At 38.4% G+C, this 27,280-nt stretch overlaps 1 protein-coding gene and 1 non-coding gene across 4 annotated transcripts in view; one reads left to right on the top strand and one right to left on the bottom strand.

The window, feature by feature from the left end:
- Positions 1–13,501: 13,501 nt before the first annotated feature.
- Positions 13,502–27,280, bottom strand: part of ZNF112 (zinc finger protein 112) — a 44,882-nt gene continuing 31,103 nt past the window's right edge. For all 3 annotated transcript variants that reach the window (XM_059383582.1, XM_059383581.1, XM_059383583.1), the window contains one exon: positions 13,502–16,459. In XM_059383582.1, coding sequence (XP_059239565.1) covers positions 13,974–16,459 — 2,486 coding nt within the window. In that variant the 3' untranslated portion in view covers positions 13,502–13,973. The remainder of the gene's footprint in view (positions 16,460–27,280) is intronic.
- Positions 16,949–17,056, top strand: LOC132006276 (U6 spliceosomal RNA). The gene has a single exon (XR_009401042.1). It is a non-coding gene; the product is annotated as a U6 spliceosomal RNA (small nuclear RNA).

Here is a 27,280-nt window from a genome sequence, read left to right as displayed (position 1 = left end):
CAAATAAAAGAAACCAGCCCAAAATGCTACATAGTATATGATTCCACATATATGAAATGTCTAGAATAGGAAAACCCATAGAGACAGAAGGTAGAGCAGTAGCTTCCAGGGGCTGGGAGGAAGGCAGAACGCGGGAGTGACTGTGCATAGGGATTGAGTTTCATTCTGGAGTGATGGAGATGTTCTGGAGTGAGAATAATGGTTGCACATTCTATTAACATACTGAAAACCATTGAATTGTATACTTTAGAAGTGTGAATTTTATAATATGTGAATTATATCAATACAACCACTTTAAAAGCATTGCTAGAGAGACTCTTCATAGTGATAAAATGTTAAATTCACCAAGACCATAGGACACTTCTAAATTGTATGCACCTGTGTAATAAATAGTTTGGCTGAAATTTGTCTCCAGGTCCTGGAAGATAGGCCTTAAATCCTTAGAATCTTCTGAGTGATAGGAATCTTTCTTATTCATGGTGGGGGGGGGGGTGTCCTCAGACTATACCTGCTCGTTTATGCTGGAAAGATGAGTTATGGGGAACCCCTAGATAGTCTGTGATGATGGATGGAATGGGGGCTGATCACACCAGAAAAACTAACCATGTGGTTCGAGGGTTGGGATTTGAGCTGGGTAATATTAATCTGTAGGTGGAAAGGAGCCTAGAGATCGAGGCACAAGACCAATGATTCAATCAATCATGTCTACGGACACTGAGGCTTGGGTAAGCTTCCTTAGTTGGCAATATTCTGAGTATTGTCACACGTCTGTTTGCTGAGATGGCAACATGTCCCTCCCAGACCTCAGCTTATTTGTCTCCCCTTTTGGCTGGTTCTGTTTACATACTTTTGCTAAAACAAAACTGTAATTCATATAGTGTTTTCCTGAGTTCTGTAAGTGGTTACAGTGAATTATCAAACCTGAAGTGTTGGTGGTCAGCTGGTCAGAAGTAAGGGTGGCAATGGAGTCCATGAACTTGCAGCTCTGGTGAGGACTTGGAAGTCTTATGAGGACTGTGCCCCTAAAATATGCAGTCTGACTTACCTCTGGGTAGTTGGGATGAGAGGTCATTGTACCACTGTACCATGTAATAACACAGGGGAATACTTTGATGATCTCAGGGTAGGAAAAGTTAACAAGTACATAAAGTTCCCCAATAATAAAAGAAAAGATTGCTATATTATACCCTATTCAAATTAAGAATGCATCTGTTCATCACAAAACATTATGAGACCTCATTTTAACAGTGAACAAAAATACTTTAAAAATCCCATTTCTCAGACATTTGGGAAAGCAGGAACACTGACTGGATATTTGATGATGTCAAGGAATGTTTTATGCGTTGGGGCAGAGAGAAGGAGAAGAAGGAGGAAAAGAAATAGAGAAGAAGAGAATGTATTGTGGTTATGTTTTAAGAATAAAATTCTTATCTCTTAGAGATACATGCAGATGAAATGTGTGGAAATTGCCTCAAAATAATACAGGCTGGGAAAAGCAGGTGGAGATAGAGATAAAATAAGATTAGCCATGAGTAGTTATTTGTTAAAACTCAGTAATAAGTATATAATGGTTCATTATATTATATGCATTTACATTTTTTCTTAAAAAAAAAAGGTTATAAGAGAGTAAAATGACAAAATGTTAATTTCACCAAGACCATAGACAAGTAAATCCAATACCATAGACATAGTAAATCACGGGATGGGAGAAGATAAGTGCAGTACATATATCTGACAGAAGGCTTATATTAAAAATATAAAAATAGCTCTTACAAGCCAAGAGGCACAAGCCAATAGAAAAACAATCAAGACACCTTAAAGGCAGAATACAGGAATAGGAGTCCTGAATGGGTCCCTCTTCTCCCCTACTTCTAATTCCCAGTTACCTGTATCTTTTGAGGCAGCCCACAGCTGCTGGGACCTGTAGGTGAATAACACTGCCAGCTTCCCTATAGCGCAGGTGAGGGAGCCAGAACTTTCTTCCTCTTCGTTGGAAAAAGTCTCAGTGAGTGTCTCAAGAGTGAGGAAGTGAGGATGTCAGTGTCTAGTCTGATGTCAAGGTCTGAGAAGTTTTACTGTGCCCAAGAGGTGTATACATTCCAGTTCTAATGGATTATGTAATAACTAAATTTAAATTAATTGTTTGAAAGGAAGCAAGGAAGAAATAAAGAAAAAAAAGCAAATATCCAGAATGATGAAGTCTGGCAAGAATTATAAACTTGGGGCATTGAGGTACTTACTTTTTTCCATTTGTTCCTTCATTAAACAAATATTTTTTAAAAGATTCATTTATTTGGGGGCGAGGGGCAGAGGGAGAAACCATGCCATGTCAGCCATGAATCACCTCCTCTTATTGAATCCCCCAACTCAGGGTGACATAAGCTCTGCCCTAGGCAAATAGGCCAAGAAGACCTTCTCTCTCCATTTCCCAGTATAGGGCTATCATCTCCACCCAGGAGGACAGGCTAACATCATTTGTCTTTCCTTCCAGCTTGATGATGCGGAAGCTCTATTCCAGGAAAGTACGGTTGAGAAGTCTGGGACTCCTTTCCACATTCAGTCCCTACCTGGAGTGAAGGTTCTTCTCCAGATGTGGCAGACCAGAAAAATGGACCCTGATTGATCCTGCCCCAGCTTGATCATGGGACAGAAATCTTACCTCAGGAGAGGCTAGCTGATAAACCAAGGGCTCCTATCTCTGTATAATACCCTGCTTATAGAGAGGAGGGTCACTGTCCCAGCTCCCAGAACCAGAGAAGTGTGAAACATTCTGCCCAGGAGGAGAGGTAGACCATAAGAACAGAGAATTCTGTAGCTCTCCCTAAAGGGACTGGCTTTGTTTGAAAGAGTGTGGATGAGTTCAAGTCCAAGATCATTGTTCAAAACAAGGGAGATTTTGGAGAAGAGGAATTAAGAGGAGGTTAGTACCTCCATGGGAGCTACAATAGAAACAGAATACCTCTTAGAGGCTTGACAGAGAGAACCAGAGTGAGAGAGAGAAATGGCTAAGAAAAGCCCTCGTCAGGTTGGGGCAAGACTCAAAGGCCTACAAAAGGGCCCAAGGATTTACTGGTGAACTCCACCAAATATTTAAAGAAGAATTAACACCAGTTCTTCACAAACTCTCCCAGAACACAGAAGCCAGGGATACTCTCAATTCATTCTATAAGGCCTGTATTACTCTGACACAAAATCAACAAAAGTATCACAAGAAAACGAAAGATAATAGTCCTTGCAAATATAGATGTAAAAATCTTCAATGAAATACTGGCTAACTTAATCCAGCAGTACATAAAAGGGATTATACAGAATGACCAGTGGGATTTATCTCAGGAATGCAAGGTTGGTTTAAAACCTGAGTATCATTAATGCGATGTACCACACTGATAGAATAAGGGACAAAATCCACCTTATTAACTCCTTAAACACATGAAAAGCAGTTGACAATAAAACAATTTTAAGAAGAGTCTATAAACTAGGAATAGAAGAAACTTCTTCAATTTGATAAAAGACATCTGTGAAGAAAACACATTCAGCCAACACTGAATGTTTTCAGGAATAATGCAAGGATATCTGCTCTTGCTACTTCAGTTCTGTACTGGTGTTTCTAGCTAGGACCAGCAGGCAAGAAGAAGAAAAAAAAGCATACAGATAGAAAAGGAAGAATGCAACTATATTTGCATATGATAAACTTGTATATTGAAAATCCTAAGAAGTCAACTTAAAATTATTAGAACTAATGAGGAAGTTCAGCAAGACTGTAGAAGATCAACATAAAAAATTAATTTCTATACACTAGCAATGGACAATCCAAAACTGAAATTAAGAAAAGATTAATATTTACTTAATAATTTCAGATATCCCATTTCACCTAGATTTACTGCTTTGGCAAAGTGACATTCACTGCAAAATCTAAAAGACAGAAGAAACCCACATAAAATCCTCCCTATCAGAACATTTATGTGAGGTATCCTGCACATGTTATCTGATGCACGTAAACACGCACACACACATTTTTTTATATTAATCTGTGAAGATTGAAACCTATTTTATGTAAATTACATTATGTTTTGTCATGGTTTTAAAGGATTTTATTAAGTAATTTCCACACCCAATGTGGGGCTTGAACTCACAACCTCAAGATCGAGAATCACAAGCTCCACTGTGTAAGCCAGCCAGGTGCCCCATGTTTTGTCACGTTTATGCCATCATTTTAACAACTCCTTGTTGTTACAGGAATATACCAAGTCTTTTCGGGCTCTATTGATGAACACTTGTTATATCCATTTGTAAAAGCGCAATGACATCATTGATACTTATCTTTTCTGTTTTAAATTTCCTATTCTAAGGTTTGTAGATCTAAGAGAGACACATTAAACAGTTTAAAATATACTGGCCAATTCCTTTTCAACGTCTGTGTATGTTTTTACTGGCACCCACAGAGAAAAGTGTGTAAAGATGCCAACCTTGGGGCGCCTGGGTGGCTTAGTGGGTTAAAGCCTCTGCCTTCAGCTGAGGTCATGATCCCGGGGCTCTGGGTTTGAGCCCCACATCGGGCCCTCTGCTCATCAGGGAGTCTGCTTCCTCCTCTCTCTCTCTCTCTGCCTTCTTTTCTGCCTGCTTGTGATCTCTGTCTGTCAAATAAATAAATAATATCTTTAAAAAACTTTTTAAAAAAAGATGCCAACCTTGCCCCAATAATGAATACATTTGAAAATTAAATGACCAGAAGTGCCTGGGTGGCTCAGCAGGTTAAGGGTCCAACTCTTGATCTCAGATCAGGTCTTGATCTCAGGGTCATGAATTCAAACCCCATGTTGGGATCCATGCTGGGCATGGAGCCTACTTTTAAAAGAAAAATTAAATGACTAAATGTTAATAATTTAAAAAAACCTTTCCTTTTGGGGATTGGGAAGAATACTTGATAGGGAACTTGAGAAAACTACTGTCCTTGAACTTGAACATAATCCTACCTGAAATGTTGCTGGAAGAAATGCTCCCATACTCTGAATACAATCATAACTAAAGCTTTGGGACACCTGGGTGGGTCAGTCATTAATCATCTGCCGTTAGCTCAGGTCATGATCCCAGGGTCCTGGGATGGAGCCCTGCATCAGGCTCCCTGCTTGGCAGGAAGCCTGCTTCTCCCTCCCCCACTTCCCCTGCTTGTGTTCCCTCTCTTGTTCCCTGTCAAACAAATAAATAAATGAAATAGTTTTTTAAAATAATATAAAAGCCTCAATGAAACTATGCAGAATAAAAAAGCAATTACCAATTGCTGAACTTTACTTGCTTGAGTTTACTATGACAATTTTGTCATTAGTAACTACTTTTAACACTTTCTAAGTGCTACATTAAAATTCTATTTGAACACTGTAGTGGGGACAAAAGATTCAAGTGTTATGTAGTATCCTATTACTGATAGGCTAAAAAAATAATTTTCAGTTAGGCTGTACTGTCATAAAAATCACAAAGAATAGTTAAACTCATATTGTATGTAAGCAGTGGAACACCAGACAGAGTCCCAAATGATAAGAACCCAACTTGAGAACACTTTTATAAATTAGCCAAAGACAGCCCCTGTGTATTGGCTCTGTGTTGTTTACTTCTTCATAGCAGACTGGGACTGTTGGCTTAGAAGCCTGCTAGTGCCACACTCAAATCCAATTAAACGCATTCATTTGTTTTTGTTTTAATTAATTTTATTTTTTCAGTGTTCCAAGATTCACTGTTTATGCACCACACCCAGTGCTCCATGCAATATGTGCCCTTCTTAATACTCACCACCAGGTTCACCTAACCCCCAAGCCTCTCCCCTCCAAAACCCTTAGTTTGTTGCTCAGAGTCCACAGTCTCTCATGCTTCATCTCCCCCTGCGATTTCCCCAAATTCACTTTTCCTTTCCTTCTCCTAATGTCCTCCATGCTACTCCTTATGCTCCACAAGTAAGTGAAACCATATGATAATTGACTTTCTCTGCTTGACTTATTATACTCAGCACAATCTCCTCCAGTTCCGTCCATGTTGATGCAAAAGTTGGGTAGTCATCCTTTCTGATGGATACATAATATTCCATTGTATATATGAACTATGTCTTCTTTATCCATTCATCTGTTGAAGGGCATCTTGGCTCTTTCCAGAGTTTGGCGATTGCGGCCATTGCTGCTATGAACACTGGAGTACAGATGGCCCTTCTTTTCACTACATCTGTATCTTTGGGGTAACAGTGTCTTTTGAGAAGCACAAGTTTTAAATTTTGATGAAGTACAGCTGATCAATTTTCTTATATGGATCATACCAAGAACTCCGTGACTAACTCAAGGTGATAAAGAAAGCTATCCCACATTTTCCACTTTTTACTGTTTAGGATTTACATTTAGGTCTAAGACCCATTTTGAGTTATTTTTTTCATATGGTATGATGTATAGGTTGAGAGTCATTCTTTTGCACATGGATGCTTAATTATTCCTGAATACTTTGCTGAAAGATTATTTCTCCCATTAAATTGCTTTGGCACAGTTGTCAAAAGTCAACTGAGCACATATATTTGGGTCTATTTCTGGACGCTATTATGTTCTACTGTTTTATGTGTCTATCCTTTCACCAATATCACACTATCTTGATATTAAGTCTTGAGATCAGATAGTGTGAATCTTCCAATATTGTTTTGCTTTTTTATTTTTTAGTTCATTTTTATTTCTTTGCTTCTTGCAGATTTTAGAAATAGCTTGTCAATTTCTGCAAAAACTCCTGCTGGAATAGTGAGTGGGACTTGTTGCACTTATAGGTCAATTTAGGATAAATTGCTTAACAAAATTGAGTCTTCCATTCTATAAGAAACTCATATCTATTTGTTTGAATGATCTTTTAATTTTTTCATCAGTACTTTGTAATATGCAGCATAGGGAGCACACACACACATGTCCCCTGCTCACCACCCCCCAATTATATATTTGGTGCTATTGTAAATGGTACTGCTTTTTTCTTTTCTGATTTCAATTTCCAATACTTCAGAACAAGTATAGTGATTTCTGTATATTAGTTTTTTATCCAGTGACTTTGCTGAACTAATTTGTTAGTTCTTTCGTTAATTCCTTGAACTTTTCTGCATAATCTTGGCTTCTGCAATTAGAGTTTTATTTCTTCCTTTCCTATCTTTTTTTTTCTCACCTTAGTGTGTTGGCTACTACCTCCCATATGATGGTGACATGGGGTGGTGAGAGTATAAGTCCTTGCCTTGTTTGCAAACTTCAGGTGAAAGGATCCAATCTTTTTTTTTTTTTTTTCCATCTAGTGGTTTGTATTTTATTTATATTAACTAACCAGAATTAAAATGAAAACTTTAAAAAAGAATTCAATCTTTCACCATTAAAAATGATGTTATCAATATTTTTGCCAATGGCCTTTATCAGCTTGAGGAAGTTTCCCTTTAATTCTTAGGTTTTGGGTTTTTTTTTTTAAGTCATGAATTAATGTTCAATTTTGTCAAAACCTTCTTCTCCTTCTAACTGAATTAGACAGTTTGACTTCTGTATATTGAAATAATCTGCAATTTCAGAATCTATACCACTTGTGGTGAATTATCCTTTGTAGAAACTGCTAAATGATATTTTGTTGGGAATTTCCACATCTATTGTATTGAAGAATATTAGTACTTTTCTGCTTTTATGTCACTGTTGGATTTTGTTATCAGGGTAATGCTGCTTCATAAAATGACAGGTATCGTGTCTATAATTTTTTTAAGATTTTGATTAGAATTAAAATCATTTTTTTTCTGATGTATTTGGCTAGAATTTGCCAGTAAAGCCATTTGCCCCTAGGTTTTCTTCGCTAGATGGGTTTTTTTATTTTTTAAAGTTTTAAACAAAAAAGCTAGTAGAACTAATAAATTACTTTAGCAAGTTATTAGTTTTAGAGGTAGAATTTAGTGATTCATCAGTTGCATACAACACCTAGCTAAAATGCTAGATGGTTTTTATTTATACATTCAACTTATTTAGGAGATATAGGACTATCCAGGCTCACTTCTTGTGTATGCTTTGATAATATGTGTCTTTCAAGGAATTCATACATTTTGTTGAAATTGTTAATTTTATCAGCATAAAGATGTTTCTAATATGAAGTTTGTTCCCAATATTTTCAGGGACCTTGACATCTGGAAGCCATGCACTGGGTTGACATTCTAGAACTGCTGCTCCTGGTGGTTGGTAACAGGTATCACTTGCTTGATACAATTTAATTCCATTTGGAATAGAGAACATACTTTGCATGATTTTACTTTTAAGTTTGGTCTGGTTTGCTTTATGGTCCAGAATACGATTTATATTGGCAAATGTTCCAAATCACTTGAAAGTAATGTGTATTCAACCACTATTGGATGACATGTTCTCTAAATGGCAAATAAGTCAAGCTGATTGGTAACGTTGTTCAAGTCTTCGATATCCTTACAGATTTTCTGTCTTCTTGTTTTGTCAATTACTAAGGGAACTATTTAGTTTTCCAAATATACTTGTGGGTTTCTATCAGTTCTTGCTTCATGAATCTTGAAACACTTGTTAGGTACATACACATTTAGAATTGTATGTTACTTGCTAATATTCCTTGTATTAACTCTTTGTTGGTATGAATATAGACAGTCCAGTTTTCTTTTGATTTGTTTTAGCATGGCATACCTTTTTTCATCCTTAGTCTTTTAGCCTACTTACCTCTTTATATTAAAAACTTTCTCTTACAAAAAATATAAAGTATATCTTAGGTTTTGCTTTTTTATCCAATCTGATGATCTGTTTTAAGTGGTGTGTTTGGAACATTTACATTTAATGTAATTATTGATATCACATGATTTAAACATCATGCTTATGTTTACTATTTCCACCATGTGTTATTTGTTCAATTTTCCTGCTTTTGGATAGAGTTTTCTTTTAATAATTCCATTTTTTCTCTACTTCTGGCTTATTATATACCAGTTTAAGATTTTTAATGGTTGCTCTGGGGTTTATAATATGCACCTATAATTTTTCACAGTCTACCTTCTAATATTATGTGGATTCATGTAGTGTAGAACAGCAAGCTTCCAATTACTCTCTGCTCTGCCTTATGGTATTGTCACATTTTTCTTCTTGTATATGCTATAAACTCACAAAACAGCTCACACTTTTGCTTTAATGAATATTTTCAAGTGGTTAAAAATAAGAAAAACTATTTTATATTTGCCTTGATTTTAAGCATTTTCAAAGTTCGTTTATTCATTCTGTCTCAATTTCTATCTCTTTCTCTTTCCATTTCCTTTTCTTTCACTTTTCTTTTCTTCTCTCTTTTGATCCGAATTTACTTCTGGTATAATATTCTGTAGAAATTCCTTTAATATTTCTTTTTTTAAAAGATTTTTATTTATTTATTTGACAGAGATCACAAGTAGGCAGAGAGGCAGGCAGAGAGAGAGAGAGGAGGAAGCAGGCTCCCTGCCGAGCAGAGAGCCCGATGCGGGACTTGATCCCAGGACCCTGAGATCATGACCTGAGCTGAAGGCAGCAGCTTAACCCACTGAGCCACCCAGGTGCCCCGAAATTCCTTTAATATTTCTTAAAGTACTGATCTGCTGGTAGTGAATTCTATTGGCTTTTATTTATCTGAAAATATTTATTTTTGCATACTTCTTTGAGAAACATTTTCATCGGGCTAGGAATTTTTGATTAGCACTATTTTGTTTCAGAATGTTAAAGATACCACTCCACTGACTCTGGCTTGAATGGTTTTTGGTGAGAAGTCGGCTTTTTTTCTCATCTCTGTTCTTTGTATGTAATGTGTCCTTTTTCTCTGCCATCAATATTTCCTTTGCCTTGTTTATTTTTAGCTATTTAGCAATAATAGATCAAGTTTCCTTTCCTGTTTTTTGTTTTTAAATCCTGCTTGGGTACTCAGAGGTTCTTGGACTTGGCAGAGGTCTTGTTTTATTTTGGGGGGAAATTCTCTGCTATTATCTATGCAAATATTTTTTTCTCTCATCTCTTCCTAGATTTCCATCACATTTATGGGACCATAAAGAAGTTTTCCCATGGTTCTTTGATACTTTATTCTTTGTTCTTCACACTTTTTGTTTTAGTTTGGATGATTTCAATTGATCTATACTCAAGTTCTGACACTTTTCTCAGCTTTGTTTTGAGCCTACTCATGAGTCCTTCAAAAGCATCCTTTGTGATACATTTTCTTTTCCAGCATTTCCTATTTGATTCTTCATTAATTTCTACTGAAATCCCCCCATCTGTTCATGTACATTGTCTGTCCTTCTCAAAGAAGCACTCAACACATAAAATTCTGATATTTCCAAAATATGCTCATCTCAATGTGTGGTTTATTAATTAGTCTATTGCTGCTTGGCAGAGGATTATTTGTTCTTTTCATTTTGTAATTTTTTTTTATTGCATGCCAAATAGCATGTATGGAACAGTGGAGACTCAAGTAAGTACTATATATATATATTTTTAAAGGTTTTATTTATTTATTTGACAGTAGATGGAGAGGCAGGCAGGGGGGGGGGGGAGCAGGCTCCTTGCTGAGCAGAGAGCCTGATGCGGGACTCGATCCCAGGACCCCGAGATCATGACCTGAGCCAAAGGCAGCGGCTTAACCAACTGAGCCACCCAGGCGCCCCAAGTAAGTACTATATTTGTCTTCAACTGGGCACTGCTATTCTGCTAGGATGTTAGGATGAACCAATCTGGTAAGGAACAAAGTTGGAATTAGATTCTGCTGTTGCAATAGTTATCTTCAGTACACCACTTCACATTTTTTCTGTTACCTGGTGTTTAGGGCAGGGGCTGGAGTGCTGGAGGATTTTTCTCAATGTTCCTTCTTCACCCTCAGCTTTTGGCCATCCCTGTGTACCTGTGCCTATCTTTGCCACAGGATTCTCTATGTTCTTGCCATTTTCCCAATGTTGCCTGCTATTGCTTAACGCTAAGAGCAAGTCATCCTGTTTATGCGAAAGAGAGATGTTCTTTATTGTCCTGGCTTAGTCTCAGTTTTGAGTGGAGATTGGAGAGGACAGATTTTATGTATTTGGGGGAGCCAGGACTACATAACCCCCAAAATGAGACAGAAGTGCTATTCCCTCAGCTGTGAGCAAAAAAGGTAATACTGCCATCTTCTGACCACTCTAAAGACAAGAATTCACACCAAAGGACAGGAGTGAGAGAATTAAAGAAAAGCAAAAACGAAGCTTCCTTGGCTGACCCAGACCCAAGTCTTACCCTGCCAGTATCTTTTCATTTATATGAGCTGAGAAATATGTTTGGTTTAGGCAACTCTATGTTACATTTTTTAAAAAAATATTTTATTTATTTCTTTGACAAAGAGACAGAGCAAGAGAGAGAACACAAGCAGGAAGAGTGGGAGAGGGAGAAGCAGGCTTCCTGCAGAGCAGGGAGCCCAGTGTAGGGGCTCAATCCCAGGAACCTGGGATCATGACCTGAGCCAAAGGCAGATGCTTTATGACTGAGCCACCCAGGTGTTCCTGTGTTACATTTTTCACTACTTAAAACTAAAATCACCCTAAATGATAAAATCACCATGAGCTCTCATGATCTCCCTTTGTAAGTGATGACAGCAAAGAAATGCATTAGAAACCCTGATTTCTGATGATATAGTGCAACTTGAACTAGCCCCTTGGAAGCCAGGTTAAGTGAGTACTTTGGTCACCTTGTTCATCCAATGAGGGAAATGTGATTGAAAGATTATAATGCAGGGGCACCTGGGTGGCTTAGTGGGTTAAGCTTCTGCCTTCAGCTCTCATGATCTCAGGGTCCTGGAATCGAGCCCCGAATCGGGTTCTCTGCTCAGCAGGGAGCCTGCTTCCCCCTCTCCCTCTGCCTGCCTCCCTGCCTGCTTGTGATCTCTCTCTGTCAAATAAATAAATAAAATCTTAAAAAGAAAAAGAAAAATTATAATGCACCAATTTATAACACTACTGAATTGTACTAGGGCATTCTAGGCTAAATTGAGACCTAAAGAAATTTCACAGAAAGAGAAAGGTGCTGACACCCAATTTATCCGTTTCTCCCCAAACCCAGGGAATTTTGAAAATTAACTTCAGGGATTTTTATTCTTTAGTTTTGACCATAATGCCACCTACTGAAATAGAGTAATCACATTTGCGTTCTTAACCATTGGGAATAATATCTCAGCAGTTCATTAATTCAGTAAAGTTGGTAAATGTTAGTTGAAAAAAGCTATAAATGCAGTACAAAAAAGAAAAGACAAAGCCAAAATTTTGCTTGTCAGAGAAATCCATTGTATATATGATGATGAGTAATCTTTCATACAACATCTATGAGGCATGTGTTTGAACACATATGTATACAGACTTAAATAACTGGGTATTATGAAGGTACAATCACATTTTCACTGCACAATATGCATGATTCTTTGTCATTTTTGATTGATGCCTTACTTTCTGTCACTCCATTTGATAGGAATTTAGAGAAATTTATTCAAACCCTTACTTATTTCCAGTTTAAAAAATTACCCACATTCTACAATTTTTTCTATTAAAATTGCTTTATCATAAATTATTATTCTATGTTTCCAGGTGGGTATGCACATTTTACATATATATACATAGTATTTCCATAGATATATATGTATGTATGTAAAATGTGCATACCCACCTGGAAATACTATATATCCTATATATGGTGTACATACACTATATATATACGTGTACATATATAGTATGACTCTGCTCTAACAAACTTGTGTTGTTTTCAAACCCACCAATAGAATGCATTGTTTTTGGAAGATAGAGACTAGCAAGTAAAAGGCAATCTTATCTTAATAACCAATACATTTCATAAGATGTTCAGAAAAATTCAAGATTTTTCCTTTCTTTGTGTGAGTGGGAGGACAGGGATGGAGAACTTGATAAAATTAAAGCCCTCCAAAAGCATCACAGATTCTAACTAAGGAGGTTTGAATTGGACAAAGACTGTAACTCTTAGAAATCAGTCAGATTAAAAGAACTTTGATGTCAATATGGAGACTAAAGAACCAAAGTATTATAATTTTGACATTTATTAAAAAAGTATTTTTCATTAGTAACCATTTCTGACACTTTTCAAATCTTACAGTAAAACTCTACCTTAACACACAGGGCAGGAGTAAAAAGTCAATTATGTAAAATGCAGTGTAACAAAAAACACTGTTTTTCAGTTTGTACTGTCATTTAAAGTGCACATACATGTGTACACACACACACACACACACAGTGCTAAACTTAAACTGATGATATACTGTATAGAAAGAGACCACATGGTAAGAATTCAGCTCCTCCTGTTTAAGACAGGACAAAGGATGGGAGCCAATCCCTGCAGGGTTACAGCCAAGTTCACATAATTTCAGACTGCAATATTGCTTGATATCCAGTATTTCAAGGAATGTTTTCACATTTGAAGTGCTTATATCAAGGTTACTTGCAGGATTCCTCCTCCAAGCATTTTTAAATGTCTTTTTGTGTGTGGGGGGGTGGTGGGGGGAATGAACTTAATAAAATTTTTAAATAGGATACTTTTATACATTTTTAGTCATTAGGCAAAAAGTACTGAGCACCTACAATGAGTTACACAATGTCATGGTTTTGTAAACTCAGTAATGAATGAAGCCTCTTCCCTCACTAAGCTTGTATTAGATAGGACATGGGTTTAGGCACACTCGTCATTGTACTTTTGTTACTCTTATCTTTCAAAAGCCCTAGTGCAACGATAGTTAAAGTCACGCACAATGCCTGTTAAAGTTGTGACAAAATTCCTTTATGGTAACTCTCCAGTTAGATGTCTCTGCTGTGTGGTCGGACTATTGTGAATGTCGAGGTTGGGCAGAAACATTACATTTTCATTAAAGAAATTTTTTCTACTATAATAGCTGTAGCGATTGGAAAATTTCAGTTCCTAGTTGAGGGTTTCAGAACAAACAGAACTGTTTTATAGAACTTCATTTCTGTACGGATTCTCTGATGGATAATCCTTACCATACTCTTCACTTTTATAGAATTTATCACCACTATGGACTCTCTGATGAATAAGGAGACCTGAGCTCCAACGGAAACCCTTACCACATGCATCACATTTGTATGGTTTCTCTCCTGTGTGGACTCTCTGATGAGCCTGAAGGTTTGATCTCTGACTGAAGCCCTTTCCACACACCTCACATTTGTATGGTTTTTCCCCAGTGTGGACTCTGTGATGAGCTTGAAGACTTGAAAACCCACTGAAACCCTTACCACACTGTTCACATTTATAGGGCCTCCCTTTTGTGTGGACCCTCTGATGTGCTTGAAGGTGTGAACTCTCACTGAAGCCCTTTGTGCATACCTCACATTTGTATGGTTTCCCTCCTGTATGGACCCTCCGATGTGCTTCAAGGCGTGAACTCTGACTAAAGCCCTTCCCACACATCTCACATTTGTATGGTTTCACTCTAGTGTGGACTCTCTGATGACCTTGAAGATAAGCTCTCTGACTGAAGCCCTTCCCACATACCTCACATATATATGGTCTCTCTCCAGTGTGGACACTCTGATGGCTTTGAAGGTATGACCTCTGACTGAAGCTCTTACCACACTCATCACACTGGTATGGCTTCTCTCCTGTGTGGACTCTCTGATGGGCCAGAAGAGTTGAGGCTTTACTGAAGCCCTTACCACATTCTCCACATTTATAGGGTTTCTCTCCAGTGTGGACTCTCTGATGAATTTGAAGATTAAAGCTCCAACTGAATCCCTTCCCACACTCCTCACATTTGAATGGTTTTTCTCCAGTGTGGACTCTCTGATGGCCTTGAAGGTGTGAGCTCCGACTGAAGCCCTTCCCACACTCTTCACACTTGTATGGTTTTTCTCCAGTGTGAACTCTCTGATGGCCTTGAAGGTATGAATTGCGACTGAAGCCCTTCCCACACTCTTCACATTTGTATGGTTTTTCTCCAGTGTGGACTCTCTGATGGGCTTGAAGGTATGAACTCCGACTGAATCCCTTGTCACACTCCTCACATTTATAAGGTTTCTCTCCTGTGTGGACTCTCTGATGAACATTAAGAACTGACCTATGACTGAAGCCTTTACCACAGGCATTGCATTTGTATGGCTTCTCTCCAGCGTGGGCTCTCTGACGATCTTTAAGTTTTGAATTCCAACTGAAGCCATTCCCACAATCCTTATAAGCTTTCTCTCCAGTGTGAATTTTCTGATGACCTTGAAGATATGAATTTTGGTTGAAGCTGTTACCACATGCATAATGTTTATATGGCTTTTCCCTTGTGTGGACTATCTGAAGGTCCTGAAAATGGGAGGCCAGACTGAAGCCATTACCACAGTCCTCGGAATTATAAGGACGCTGAATGTTAAGATTTGAGCTACAAATAAAACCCTTCTCATATTCCACATCTGTGTATAGTTTCTCTTCGGTGTGGGTTTTCTGGTGAACTTGAAGACAAGAACTCTGATGAAAGACATCCCCATTCTCTTCATATTCATGGGGTTTCTCCACAGTACAGACCCTAAAAATACTGTTAAGGTCTAAGCTATGACTGAAGTCTTTCTCATAAATATTGCATCTACAGGAAGTCTCCCCCGTGTGAAGAAGTTCACAAGTGTTGAGAGAGGGGCACTGACTGAAGTTCTCACCATATCCACATTTACATGGCTTCTCCTCTGTATGTTCTCTATGTTCTCTCTGATGGGACTGCAGGTGTGAACTCTCAAAAATACAACCATCTCCTCTATGAACACTTTGATTAATACAAAGAGCTGAACTGTAACTGCAACCCTTTCTACACGGACGGTAAGAATGCATCTTCCCTTCTAAGTGTAACTGCTGATAAACTTCCGAGCTGGAATCATCACTGAAGGCTTTTCTGTACTCATTACAGGAATAGGGCTTTTGCCCTGTTTGAATTAAGTCTTGATTAAGCAATGAAGCCTTCATGATGTTCCCTCCACAATTATGGCAGCTGTAGTTTTTTTCTGTTCGGTGCACTTCCACATTGTCATTGTGATGTGATACCCAACTGGTGCTGTCACACTTACAGAAATTATTTTTCATCAAAATTTGCTGACATCTACACTGATAATTATGTGACTCTGTCAGATACATTTTCCTCCAGGAATGCTGGGATCTCCAAGATGGAAATTCTTGACTTTCTAGGCAATTGGAAACATCCTCTATATGAGTCAATATACAGTTCTCGTCTTCAGAAATATGAACTGGCACTCCTGCCCAAAGCTTGCAGGGGACATTGCCTTGTTTTTGCAACTGAGAAATATTTCCTTGAAAAATTTTCATGGAATCTACACACCTGGTTAACCTGTCTGCACCCTGTTGCCAGGTCTGCCGGGAAGAAACCTCTTTGGGAGGAATGTAGTGTAATCCCACTTCTTGATTACTCTCCATATTGTGTTGACTCTTGGCTCCTATAATAATAAAGAGAATTTAGACATGTGCACAAGTGAATTTTTTATCCAGAGATTTTCAAGATTTTGCACTTAGGTCATGACATGAAACTTTAATGGACTATGGAAAAATTCATGTTACTTTTTTTTTAAAAAAGATTTTATTTGTTTATTTGACAGAGACAGAGATCACAAGTAGATAGAAAGGCAGGCAGAGAAAGAGAGGGAGAAGCAGGCTCCCTGCTGAGCAGAGAGCCCAATGCGGAGCTCAATCCCAGGACCCTGAGATTATGACCTGAGCCAAAGGCAGAGGCTTAACCCACTGAGCCACCCAGGCGCCCCTCATGTTACTACTTCTAAGAGTACTTAGAAAGTAGCTCTTCTTTGGTTATATTCAGGAATATAAGTAGGACCCACATAATTCAGGCTATCTGTATGCCTCAAAATCAGGGCTTTGCAACACAGCCTAGAAACATCAAACATGGTAGCCCTATTAAAACCATGTAAGTAGTGCTCGCTTCGGCAGCACATATACTAAAAATTGGAACGATACAGAGAAGATTAGCATGGCCCCTGCGCAAGGATGACACGCAAATTCGTGAAGCGTTCCATATTTTTAAAAGAAAAAAAAAACCATGTAAGTATTATCATGGGTTTATCATGAGTTACCTGGAGATCCCACAGACAAACTAGAAGGCGGTCTTCTCAAATTGGAAAGAATAGGATTCAAGCAGACAAATGGTTTTTGTACTGATAATAACTTCTGCTTTTTTTCTCTGGCATGTGGGTATGGCAATGTTTTAGTTTGTGTTAGGAGATAGTGTTAAATGCTGTGCAAAGGTAAACACAGAGGTATCATATGGACTCTCTAATAAACTGTTTATCATCATGAGAATAAACTACTCTTCTAAGTCACTTTATGCTATATCACTATATCATTTTCAACTCTTCAGAAAAAATGGTATGGTATATATGAACCATTATCATTTTTTTTTTTTGAACCATATTATATTTATCCATTTGTCTGTTGAAAGGCGTCTTGGTTGGCTCTTTCCACGGTTTGGTGATTGTGGCCATTTTTGCTATGAACATTAGGGTACATATGGCTCTTCACTGCATTTGTATCTTTGGAGGGTTTTAGAAGGGAGCGGGGTTGGGAGTTAGGTGAGCCTGGTGGTGGGTATTAAGGAGGGCACGTATTGCATGGAGCGCTGGGAGTGGTGCATAAACAATGAATCTTGGAACACTAAAAACACAAAATTAAATTTTAAAAAAGATATTTCACAATTAGCAAAGGACATTGTATAGATCATAATGTGAAACCCTGTGACAGAATTCAACTCCAAAGACAGAAAAAAAAAAAATGGAGGTAGAGGGAGGGAGCACAGCCAAGTTCCCTCACACCTTCGGGTGTCCTTTGAGGCAAATCACCAAAAACCAAAACTCAATGAACACTGACCTTTTCCTGGAAAAATACTTTTTTTTTTTAAAGATTTTATTTATTTATTTGATACAGAGAGAGAGATCACAAGTAGGCAAAGAGGCAGAGAGAGGAGGAAGCAGGCTTCCTGCTGAGCAGAGAGCCTGATGTGGGGCTCGATCCCAGGATCCTGGGATAATGACCTGAGCTTAAATCAGAGGCTTTAACCCACTCAGCCACCCAGGCACCCCTGGAAAAATACTTTAATGTTTAGGGATTTTGAAGCACCAAAAGACTTGAAGACAGGCACATTTTGGTGGAGATGGTCAGTCACTTAGTTATTAACACTCTGCTTATAAGCAGACAGCAAATCCTAATATCCTGGTAAGAAGTATCCTTCCTGCAGAAAATGGATGCAGCAGGGCTGACATAATAATGTACTTTTATCTAGAATATTCATTTATTGAAGAGTGACATAAAAGAGTTGATACTGAAAAAAACATGTCATAAACCCCAGATATTTAAGAGGAATATAAAGTGAAACAATCTTTTAGTTCCCATTTTGGAAAAGAACAACTTGAAGCTTTTATTTTTTTCTTCTTGTTACAGGCTTGGTTTTATTATTATTTTTTAAATTATGTTCAGTTAGCCACTGTATAGTATGTAATTAGTTTTTTTAAAAAATATTGTATTTATTTAAATATTTTAAATTTAAATTATTTAAAATTTAAATTATTTTTAATTATTTAAATTATAAAAATTTAAATTATTTTAAATATTTTATTTATTTATTTGACCGACAGAGATCACAAGTAGGCAGAGAGGCAGGTGGAGAGAGAGAGAGAAGCAGGCCCCCTGCTGAGCAGAGAGTCTGATGCGGGACTGAGATCACTCAGGAGCCACCCAGGCGCCCTGTAATTAGTTTTTGATGCAGTGTTCAATGATTCATTAGTTAAGTATAATACCCAGTGCTCATCACGACACGTGCACTCCTCAATACCCATCACCCTGTTACTACTCCCTCCACCGTCTTCCCCTCTGAAACCCCCAGATTGTTTCTCCTAGTCCATAGTCTCTGATGGTTCATCTCCCTCTCTGACTTCGCCCCCTTTGGATTTCCCTCCCTTCCCCTATGGTCCTCCATGCTACTGCTTATGTTCCACATATGAGTGAAACCCTATGATAATTGTCTTTCTCTGCTTGGCTTACTTCACTTAACAGAATCCCCTCCAGTTCTTTTCTTTAAAAGATTTTACTTATTTATTTGACAGAGAGAAAGGGGTGGGGGTCGAACAAGCAGAGGGAGCAGCAGGCAGAGGGAGAAGCAAGCTCCGCGCTGAGCAGGGAGCCCAATGCAGGACTCGATCTCAGGACCCCAGGATCATGACCTGAGCTGAAGGTAGGCACTTAACCGACTGAGCCACCTAGATGCCCCAACACATACTTTTTCTAATACTTGGCAGCCCATTAACTCTCTACAGCATCCAGAAAAGAAAGCAGTAAAAAAGGATTCTTTTCATACATGAATACTATCCTTAAACATAATCATTCTTCCTTTTCTACCTGTGTTTGTCTGTCTGTCCACACTACAACATATTATCTACCAGGATGAACTCTTTGATTCCAGCAAACAGGAGTTACTCAATAAGCATATGGCGAATAGATCCCACAGTGACTCATTCTCACTCTCAGAACTATAAGGGCATGGATACATGTTGTTGTTCATGGGAAAGAAACTGGTGACGGTAATTCTGCCATAAAGTTGAAAAGCTGTCTAAGAGGCAGGGCTACCATTAGGGGATCACCTGCTGATGAGAAAAGCCAAGTCACAGGAATCTTGTGGATTGAGTTTTTTTAATTTTTAGAATAACTTAAAATAGTGTATTTTTTCTTGTATAATATCTACAGGTAACACCTCATTATCCCCAACTTAAAAAAAAAAAAGAAAAAAGAAAATGCCACACTGATGCCAGGGTGGCATTAGAATTGGAGGCACTGCAAAGACTGCAGGGTAAAACTTTATGGCACATCCACACGTGCTCCTCTTTGTACTTAAGAAACAATGCGAGTGGGGCACCTGGGTGGCTCAGTGGGTTAAAGCCTCTGCCTTCGGCCCAGGTCATGATCCCAGAGTCCTGGGATCGAGCCCTTTGCTCAGCAGGGAGCCTGCTTCCCCCTCTCTCTCTGCCTGCCTCTCTGCTTGTGATCTCTGTCAAATAAACAAATAAAATCTTTAAAAAAAAATTTAAATAAATAAATAAATAAAATACATTAAAAAAAAGATGAAGTGAAGGGACATACTACAGGAGGCAGATAAAGTAAATAGCTTATGTATGAGAAGCTTGGCATCTAGCTAGAGTTCATCATGATGCTTAGTTTTGCTCGGTATCATCAGAAGCACTCAGTATGCATCCATAACGATACAGTTTAATATATCTTTTGGGACTGACATGGTGGCTTAAGGACATGATGGCAGCTTGCTATAACCAGTTTTTTGGGGGGGTGTTAGACGTAAACAATGATTCTTGGAACACTACACCAAAAACTAATGATGTACTGTATGGTGGCTAACATAATAAAAAATAATTTTTAAAAAAAGCTCTTTCAATAGAGAACTGTACATCATTTATGATATGACCCCTCTCAAATATTTAAGAGATTAAAGTTTCCTTTTGATGAGTGGCTTTCTAATGTTAAAGTAATACAGGAAGGGGAAAAAAGGTTATTTCACTTGGTTTCAGGCTCTATGGAAAAATTATGCATTTAACGACAGTAACCTGAACTTCCTTCAGCCAGAGGTGCATACCAGAACACCTTGTCATTTCCTCCTCTTCTCTCAACGTTTAAGTTCTATCTTAGTAACAAAGGCCGGGTGCCGATGAGAAACTGTGTTAAGTCAAATTCATAAATGAACTTTTCTGATGGAGAAAATACACACTGCAAAAGAGCACTAAAAGACCTCATCTCAAGGAGGAAAGCTGAGAATTTATTTCACCTCCTTAGTGATCTTGCTTTAGAGATGGAGAAAGTCCATCATTCCAGCATCTTCTATGAACCAATTCAACAACAAATGTTATACATGTTGTAAATACCAAACAACAAATGTTATACATGTTGTAAATACCAAACAATTCCTTTATTTTTTTTTAAGATTTTTTTTTTTAAGATTTTATTTGTCAGAGAGAGAGAGGGAGAAAGAGCGAGCACAGGCAGACAGAGTGGCAGGCAAAGACAGAGGGAGAAGCAGGCTCCCTGCTGAGCAAGGAGCCCGATGTGGGACTCGATCCCAGGACGCTGGGATCATGACCTGAGCCGAAGGCAGCTGCCCAACCAACGAGCCACCCAGGCGTCCCCAAACAATTCCTTTAAATTTAATAGTTAGCTAGTTAGTGAGAGCTAATGAATTAAGAGAAAAAAAAAATCTCAATTTATATTTATATTTATATTCCTTTAAATTTAATAGTTAGCTAGTTAGAGCTAATGAATTAAGAGAAAAAAAATCTCAATTTATATTTTCTTTTTCTCTCCTCTTTTTTTTTTTTTTTAAGATTTTATTTATTTATTTACAGACATTTATTTACAACCCTCAGTTTGTTTCCCAGAGTCTTATGGACCTTTTAGACAGCAAGAGAAAGGAAGGCACTTATTGGGCAGTAGAGGATACGGATAAACACTTGCACAGCTCGCCACTCCCTTCACCACATCTGAGACTTAGCTCTGGGAGAATATATTTAGCCTTTGGAGGATTTCTTGGGTCTCCACTGCTTTTCCTCACCATTGAATGAGCTTGATCTTTCTGTTTTGGCAGGTTATTAGTTATCGATTCAGTTTCCTTATCAGATTGTCGATTTCTTCTCATGTTAAGTTTTGGCAAATTAGGCTCTTCATGGAATTGGTCCATTGCATCTTGTTTATCAAATCTGTGGGCTTAGAGTTTGCCTACAGTATTCCTTTATTATCCTTTTAATGTCCATAGAACCTGGGTGATGTCTCCTCTTCCACGTTTGGGATTAGTAATTTGTATCTTCTCTCTTCTTAGTTGGCCTGGCTAGATGCTTACTGATTTTAATTTTTCAAAGAACCAGCCTTTGTTTTCTTTTTTTTTCCTCTATTGGTTTCCTGTTTTCAATTTGATTTTTTTCTCTAATTCTTATTATTTCTTTTCTTCTGCTGACTTTGGATTTAATTTGCTCTTCTCTTTTTAGTTTTCTAAGGTAGGAGATTAGATGGTAGATTTTAGATCTTTCTCCTTTTTTTAAAAAATATTTTATTTATTTATTTGACAGAGAGAGAGAGAGATCACAAGTAGGCAGAGAGAAAGGGGGAAGCAGGATCCCTGCTGAGTAGAGAGCCCGATGCAGGGCTCGATCCCAGGACCCTGAGGTCATGACCTGAACCGAAGGCAGAAGCTTAACCCACTGAGCCACTCAGGCACCCCAGATCTTTCTTCTGTTCTAATATAAAATGGCTCCAATTCCATGCCACAAGGCTATAATTTTAGAATCAGTTTTAATTCAGTCTGCAGGGGGAAACATATTATATATGGAAACAAAAACAGGTTATGTAGAGTGGGAGCAGAGGGCAAAATGTAGAAAATGCCCTTTATATGAGAGCATAAAATTCGCAGGGCTACCACAGCCTAAGATTTGATATCAGAACCACTATTAATGAACAAAAAAGTTATAAGAAATACAGACTAAACATATATATAATTTAAAAACCAGATTTGTATATTTTATTAGCAACATGACATTTTCTCCATATCTTCCTTATGTCTGAAGTTAGTTAAGGCAAATGTGTTAAGTTTTCTATTAAAAAGTAAATCTTAGGGGCACCTGGGTGGCTCAGTGGGTTAAAGCCTCTGCCTTCAGCTCGGGTTATGATCCCAGGGTCCTGGGATTGAGCCCCACATTGGGCTCTCAGCTCAGCAGGGAGCCTGCTTCCTCCTCTCTCTCTGCCTGCCTCTCGCCTACTTGTGATCTCTGTCAAATAAATAAAATCTTAAAACAAAAAAAAAAAGTAAATTTTGGCAGGGAATTTTAACTCCAAATAAACATCAGTTTGGCACCTGTAAGATGTCCCTAAATATTTATGAAAGGTTGTATTAGAACTTGAGGTTTAGGGGCGTCTGGGTGGCTCAGTCAGTTAAGCATCTGACTTTGGCTCAGATCATGATCTCAGGATGCTAGGACTGATCCCTGCATCAGGCTCTGTGCTCAGTGGGGAATCTGCTTCTCCCCTTCCTCACTGCCTCCCACCCTCTCATGTGCACTCGCTCTCAAATAAATAAATAAAATATTAACAAAAAAAGTCCTTGAGGTTTAAATTATGGTTAACATATAAAGTTAAACTATGGTTGTAATTATTAACACAGTGATGTTTGATATCCTAGTAAGCAAGAAGGGAATTAAAATTACTGAAGGAAACAGCTGAGAACAGCTGAGACCCACTGATAGGAATGGGGAGTTTCTTTGTTCAGTGCCAGACAATAATAATCTAAAGAAAGAGAATTAAAGATGAGGAATTCTTGAGAGACTATGGACTCTGAAAAACAATCTGAGGGGTTTGAAGTGGCGGGGGGGGGGGGGGGGGTTGGGGTACCAGGTGGTGGGTATTATAGAGGACACGGATTGCATGGAGCACTGGGTGTGGTGAAAAAATAATGAATACTGTTTTTCTGAAAATAAATAAATTGAAAAAATTAAAAAAAAAAGATGAGGAATTCTTAGGGACTGTCTGTAAGAAAAACACCAACTTCTCAGCTGTTCTTTTTCACTATAGGGAGTGACAATCAGGTTGGGACAGAGAAGGAGATCAGAGTGCAAGAAAATATCTGTGAGAGATTATTTAAAGATAATGCTGAAGAAATCTGGCCCACCAGTGGACTCATGGCACTTTATTTTTATTTTTAAATTTAATTAATTAATTAATTAGAGAGAGAGAGAGAGAGAGAGACCAGGTGGAATAGCAGAGGGAGAGGGAGAAGCAGACTCCCCACTGAGCACAGAGCCAGACACTGGGCTCGATCCAAGGACCCGAGGATCATGACCTGAGCTGAAGGCAGACACTTAACCAACTGAGCCACTCAGGTGCTCCTCACAGCATTAAAAAATAAGGCGGGAGGAGGGGGGAAGAAATAAGAGAGGGAGACAAACTATGAGAGACTCTGGACTCCAGGAAACAAACTGAGGGTTGCAGAAGGTGGGGGTATTGGGTAACCGGGTGATGGGTGTTAAGGAGGGCATGTGATGTGACAAGCACTGTGTGTTCTATGCAACTAATGAATCACTGAACCACATCAAAAACTAATGAAGCACTGTATGTTGGCTAACTGAACATAATATAAATAAATAAATAAATAAACGGATTAGTGCCATGAAGCCAAGAAAGCTTCAATACTGAAAGAGCCTAATGTGTGTTCTGAAAATACTTTGGTCTTTATTGAAGGGGAAGTTTCTGGGTTTCTTCAAGGTGTTCAAATGCTGGTACTGGCTCAGGGTCCCTCAGCAGAAGAATCATTAGAACCAGAAGAGCTGTGCCACTTTGGGGTGTGTGTGTGTGTAACACACGTGCACACATGCAGTCATGCCCAAGTTGCTCCTGGTAATGTGAATGTGGAGGTTTCTCTGCAGTAGTTGACAGATACAAAAATCTCACACAACACTCCTGCTGGTATATCTGACATCCTTGACATGTGCTTTGGAGTCTGTCATTCCATCCCTCAGACTTTCTAGGAGCCTGGACAGTAGGAAGGATTATAAACTGGGAAGGACTGAGATATATTTAGCATCTCTTGAGAAATAAAACCGAGCCACAAGGACATGAAATGTACCCCTGGTTGAGGGGGAGCACTGCCTCTCTGTGGACTTGGGGGGGCCTCTTGCCAGATACTATGCTCACTGATGTATAGAGTTGCTGCTTTCCAGTCACTTCCCACAGAGAAAATTAAAATTGCCAAATACTTTTCTGAAAAGTTTAGTGGATTCAGATCTAGCTGTAGCCAGCCAATTACCAAGAGGAAGAAGAGCACGATAATTTGTAGGGAGCACCTTCTTACTTAAAGATGAGGGGATTCCTGGGGGGGCTCGGTCGGTTAAGCCTCTGCCTTCCGCTCAGGTCATGATCCCAGGGTCCTGGGATGGAGCCTCGTGGAGATCCCTGCTCTGCCCCTCCCCCTGCTCCTGCTCTCTCTTGCTCACTCTCTCTCTCCCTCAAATAAATAAAATCTCAAAAAGAAAGAAAGAAAGAAAGAAAGAAAGATGGAGGTTACTAAAAGTAAGGATCTCATGGTTAATGAAGTGGATGGTTTGGATATTATGGGAGATGACACTCTCTCATAATGCAAATGAAAAACAGAAACAACTTGCTATAGAAGAAAAAGAAAAAGAAAACCAAAGCCCTTGGTTTGTGGAGCCATGATGTCTATCTGGCCCTATGGACCGAAACTTCGCTTTCCATCCCTGCTCTGGGAGTTTCATTTTTCATCAGCAGCCACAGGCACTGTTAAGGTACAGGGCTGGTAAAGGGCCATCACTCAGAGCCCCTGGGGACTGTGACACCTCATGGAAGCGAGGGCTGCAGGTGGCTCTAAGAGGCTGATGGCTGTACCTCAGACGGAATTAACCTGGCAGTTCCACAAAACAGATTCTGTTTACTTATGTGGCTTGATAAGTTGACTGTATATACACCCAATCACTTGTTTTACTGTAAGTAAAATTATTTTGCTTATCACTTTCCAAATATGAGACATGATTTAGTGACTGGCAAGGAAGGCCGTACTTTGGAAAACAGATTACGAGATATTGCCAGATATATTTGGAACGTATGACCTAGAACAGCGTGAGAACACTAGTGGTGAGAAACCATTTGTGAGGCTTAAAATCGATTTAGTAGGTGATGCATGTAACTTAAAAAAACCCAGAAGATATCCGCGGTACACTGCATGTCCAGATATCACTGCATGAAATACTTGTTTCAGATGTGCAGATATATACGTATACATACATCTGTCTATACAGGGTTATATTACATAGCAGGGGACGTGACTGGAAAAGTACGAAAACCACTGGTCTAGATATTTGAGGAAAGTATAAACTTCACAATGAAATAATAGCAAGGCTCAAATGCAAAGTTCAAATGTGGAAATGTGGAAAAATATCAATGAGTAGGTTTGTACCTTTTAGTTTCATGCCTACACGGGCTAAAGTTTCAAAATATAAGGAACAAATTAGCACTTGAAATAGATTCTTTCTCAGGGGCGCCTGGGTGCCTCAGTGGGTTAAAGCCTCTGCCTTTGGCTCGGGTCATGATCCCAGGGTCCTGGGATCGAGCCCCGCATCGGGCTCTCTGTTCAAGTGGGGAGCCTGCTTCCTCCTCTCTCTCTCTGCCTGCCTCTCTGCCTACTTGTGATCTCTGTCTGTCAAATAAATAAATTAAAAAAAAAAAAAAAGAAAGAAAGAAATAGATTTTTTTCTCTCCCTCAGGATATGTGAACCTTGAGAGTTCAGCTTCTTTTTTTCTGTTTACAATGGCCTCCAGCTGAAAGTTATACCCTATATCCTCAAGAGAACGAAGATTTGAAGAAAAAAAAAAATCTGGGCATTTCTTTAAGCTAATAATAAACTATTGGATAAATTAAGAAAACAATCCCATTTACAACTGCATCACAAAGAATAAAATATCTAGGAATAAATTTAACCATGGAAGTGAAAAACCTATAGGTTGGAAAAATTACAAGACACAAAATTAATGAAAGAAATTGAAGAAGACACAAATAAATGGAAATATATTCACGCTCATGGACTGGAACAATTAATATTGTTAAAATATCCATGCTACCCAGAGCAATTACAAATCCAGTATAATCCCTATCAAAATCCAATGGTATTTTCTGCAGAAATAGAACAAACAACCCCAAAAATTTGTATGACAAAAGATCCCAAATAGCCAAAGCAATCTTGAGAGAGAACAAAGTTAGAGGTATCATACTCCCTTATTTCAAACAGTATTACAACACAACGGTAATTAAAATAGTGATGAGCACTATGTTATATACACAACTGATGAATTACTGAACACCACCTCTGCAACTAATGACATACTATATGTTAGCTAATTAAATTTAAATAAGTAAAAAGATAATAAATAGTATGGTATTCATATAAAAAAGGCACAATGGAAGATCAATGGTACAAAGATCAATGGAACAGAATAGAGCCCAGAAATAAACCTGCACTTATATGGTCAGTTAATTTACAACAAAAGGAGCAAGAATATGCAGTGGGGAAAAGAAATCTCCCCAACAAATAGTGTTGGGAAAACTGGACAGCCACATGCAAAAGAATGAAACTGCAATCCCATTTACAATTGCATCCAAAACCATAAGATACCTAGGAATAAACCTAACCAAAGAGACACAGAAT

The sequence above is a fragment of the Mustela nigripes genome, chromosome 17 (assembly GCF_022355385.1).
Source record: "Mustela nigripes isolate SB6536 chromosome 17, MUSNIG.SB6536, whole genome shotgun sequence".
Lineage (NCBI taxonomy): Eukaryota > Metazoa > Chordata > Mammalia > Carnivora > Mustelidae > Mustela > Mustela nigripes.
This window is presented reverse-complemented; position numbering and strand designations above follow the sequence as displayed.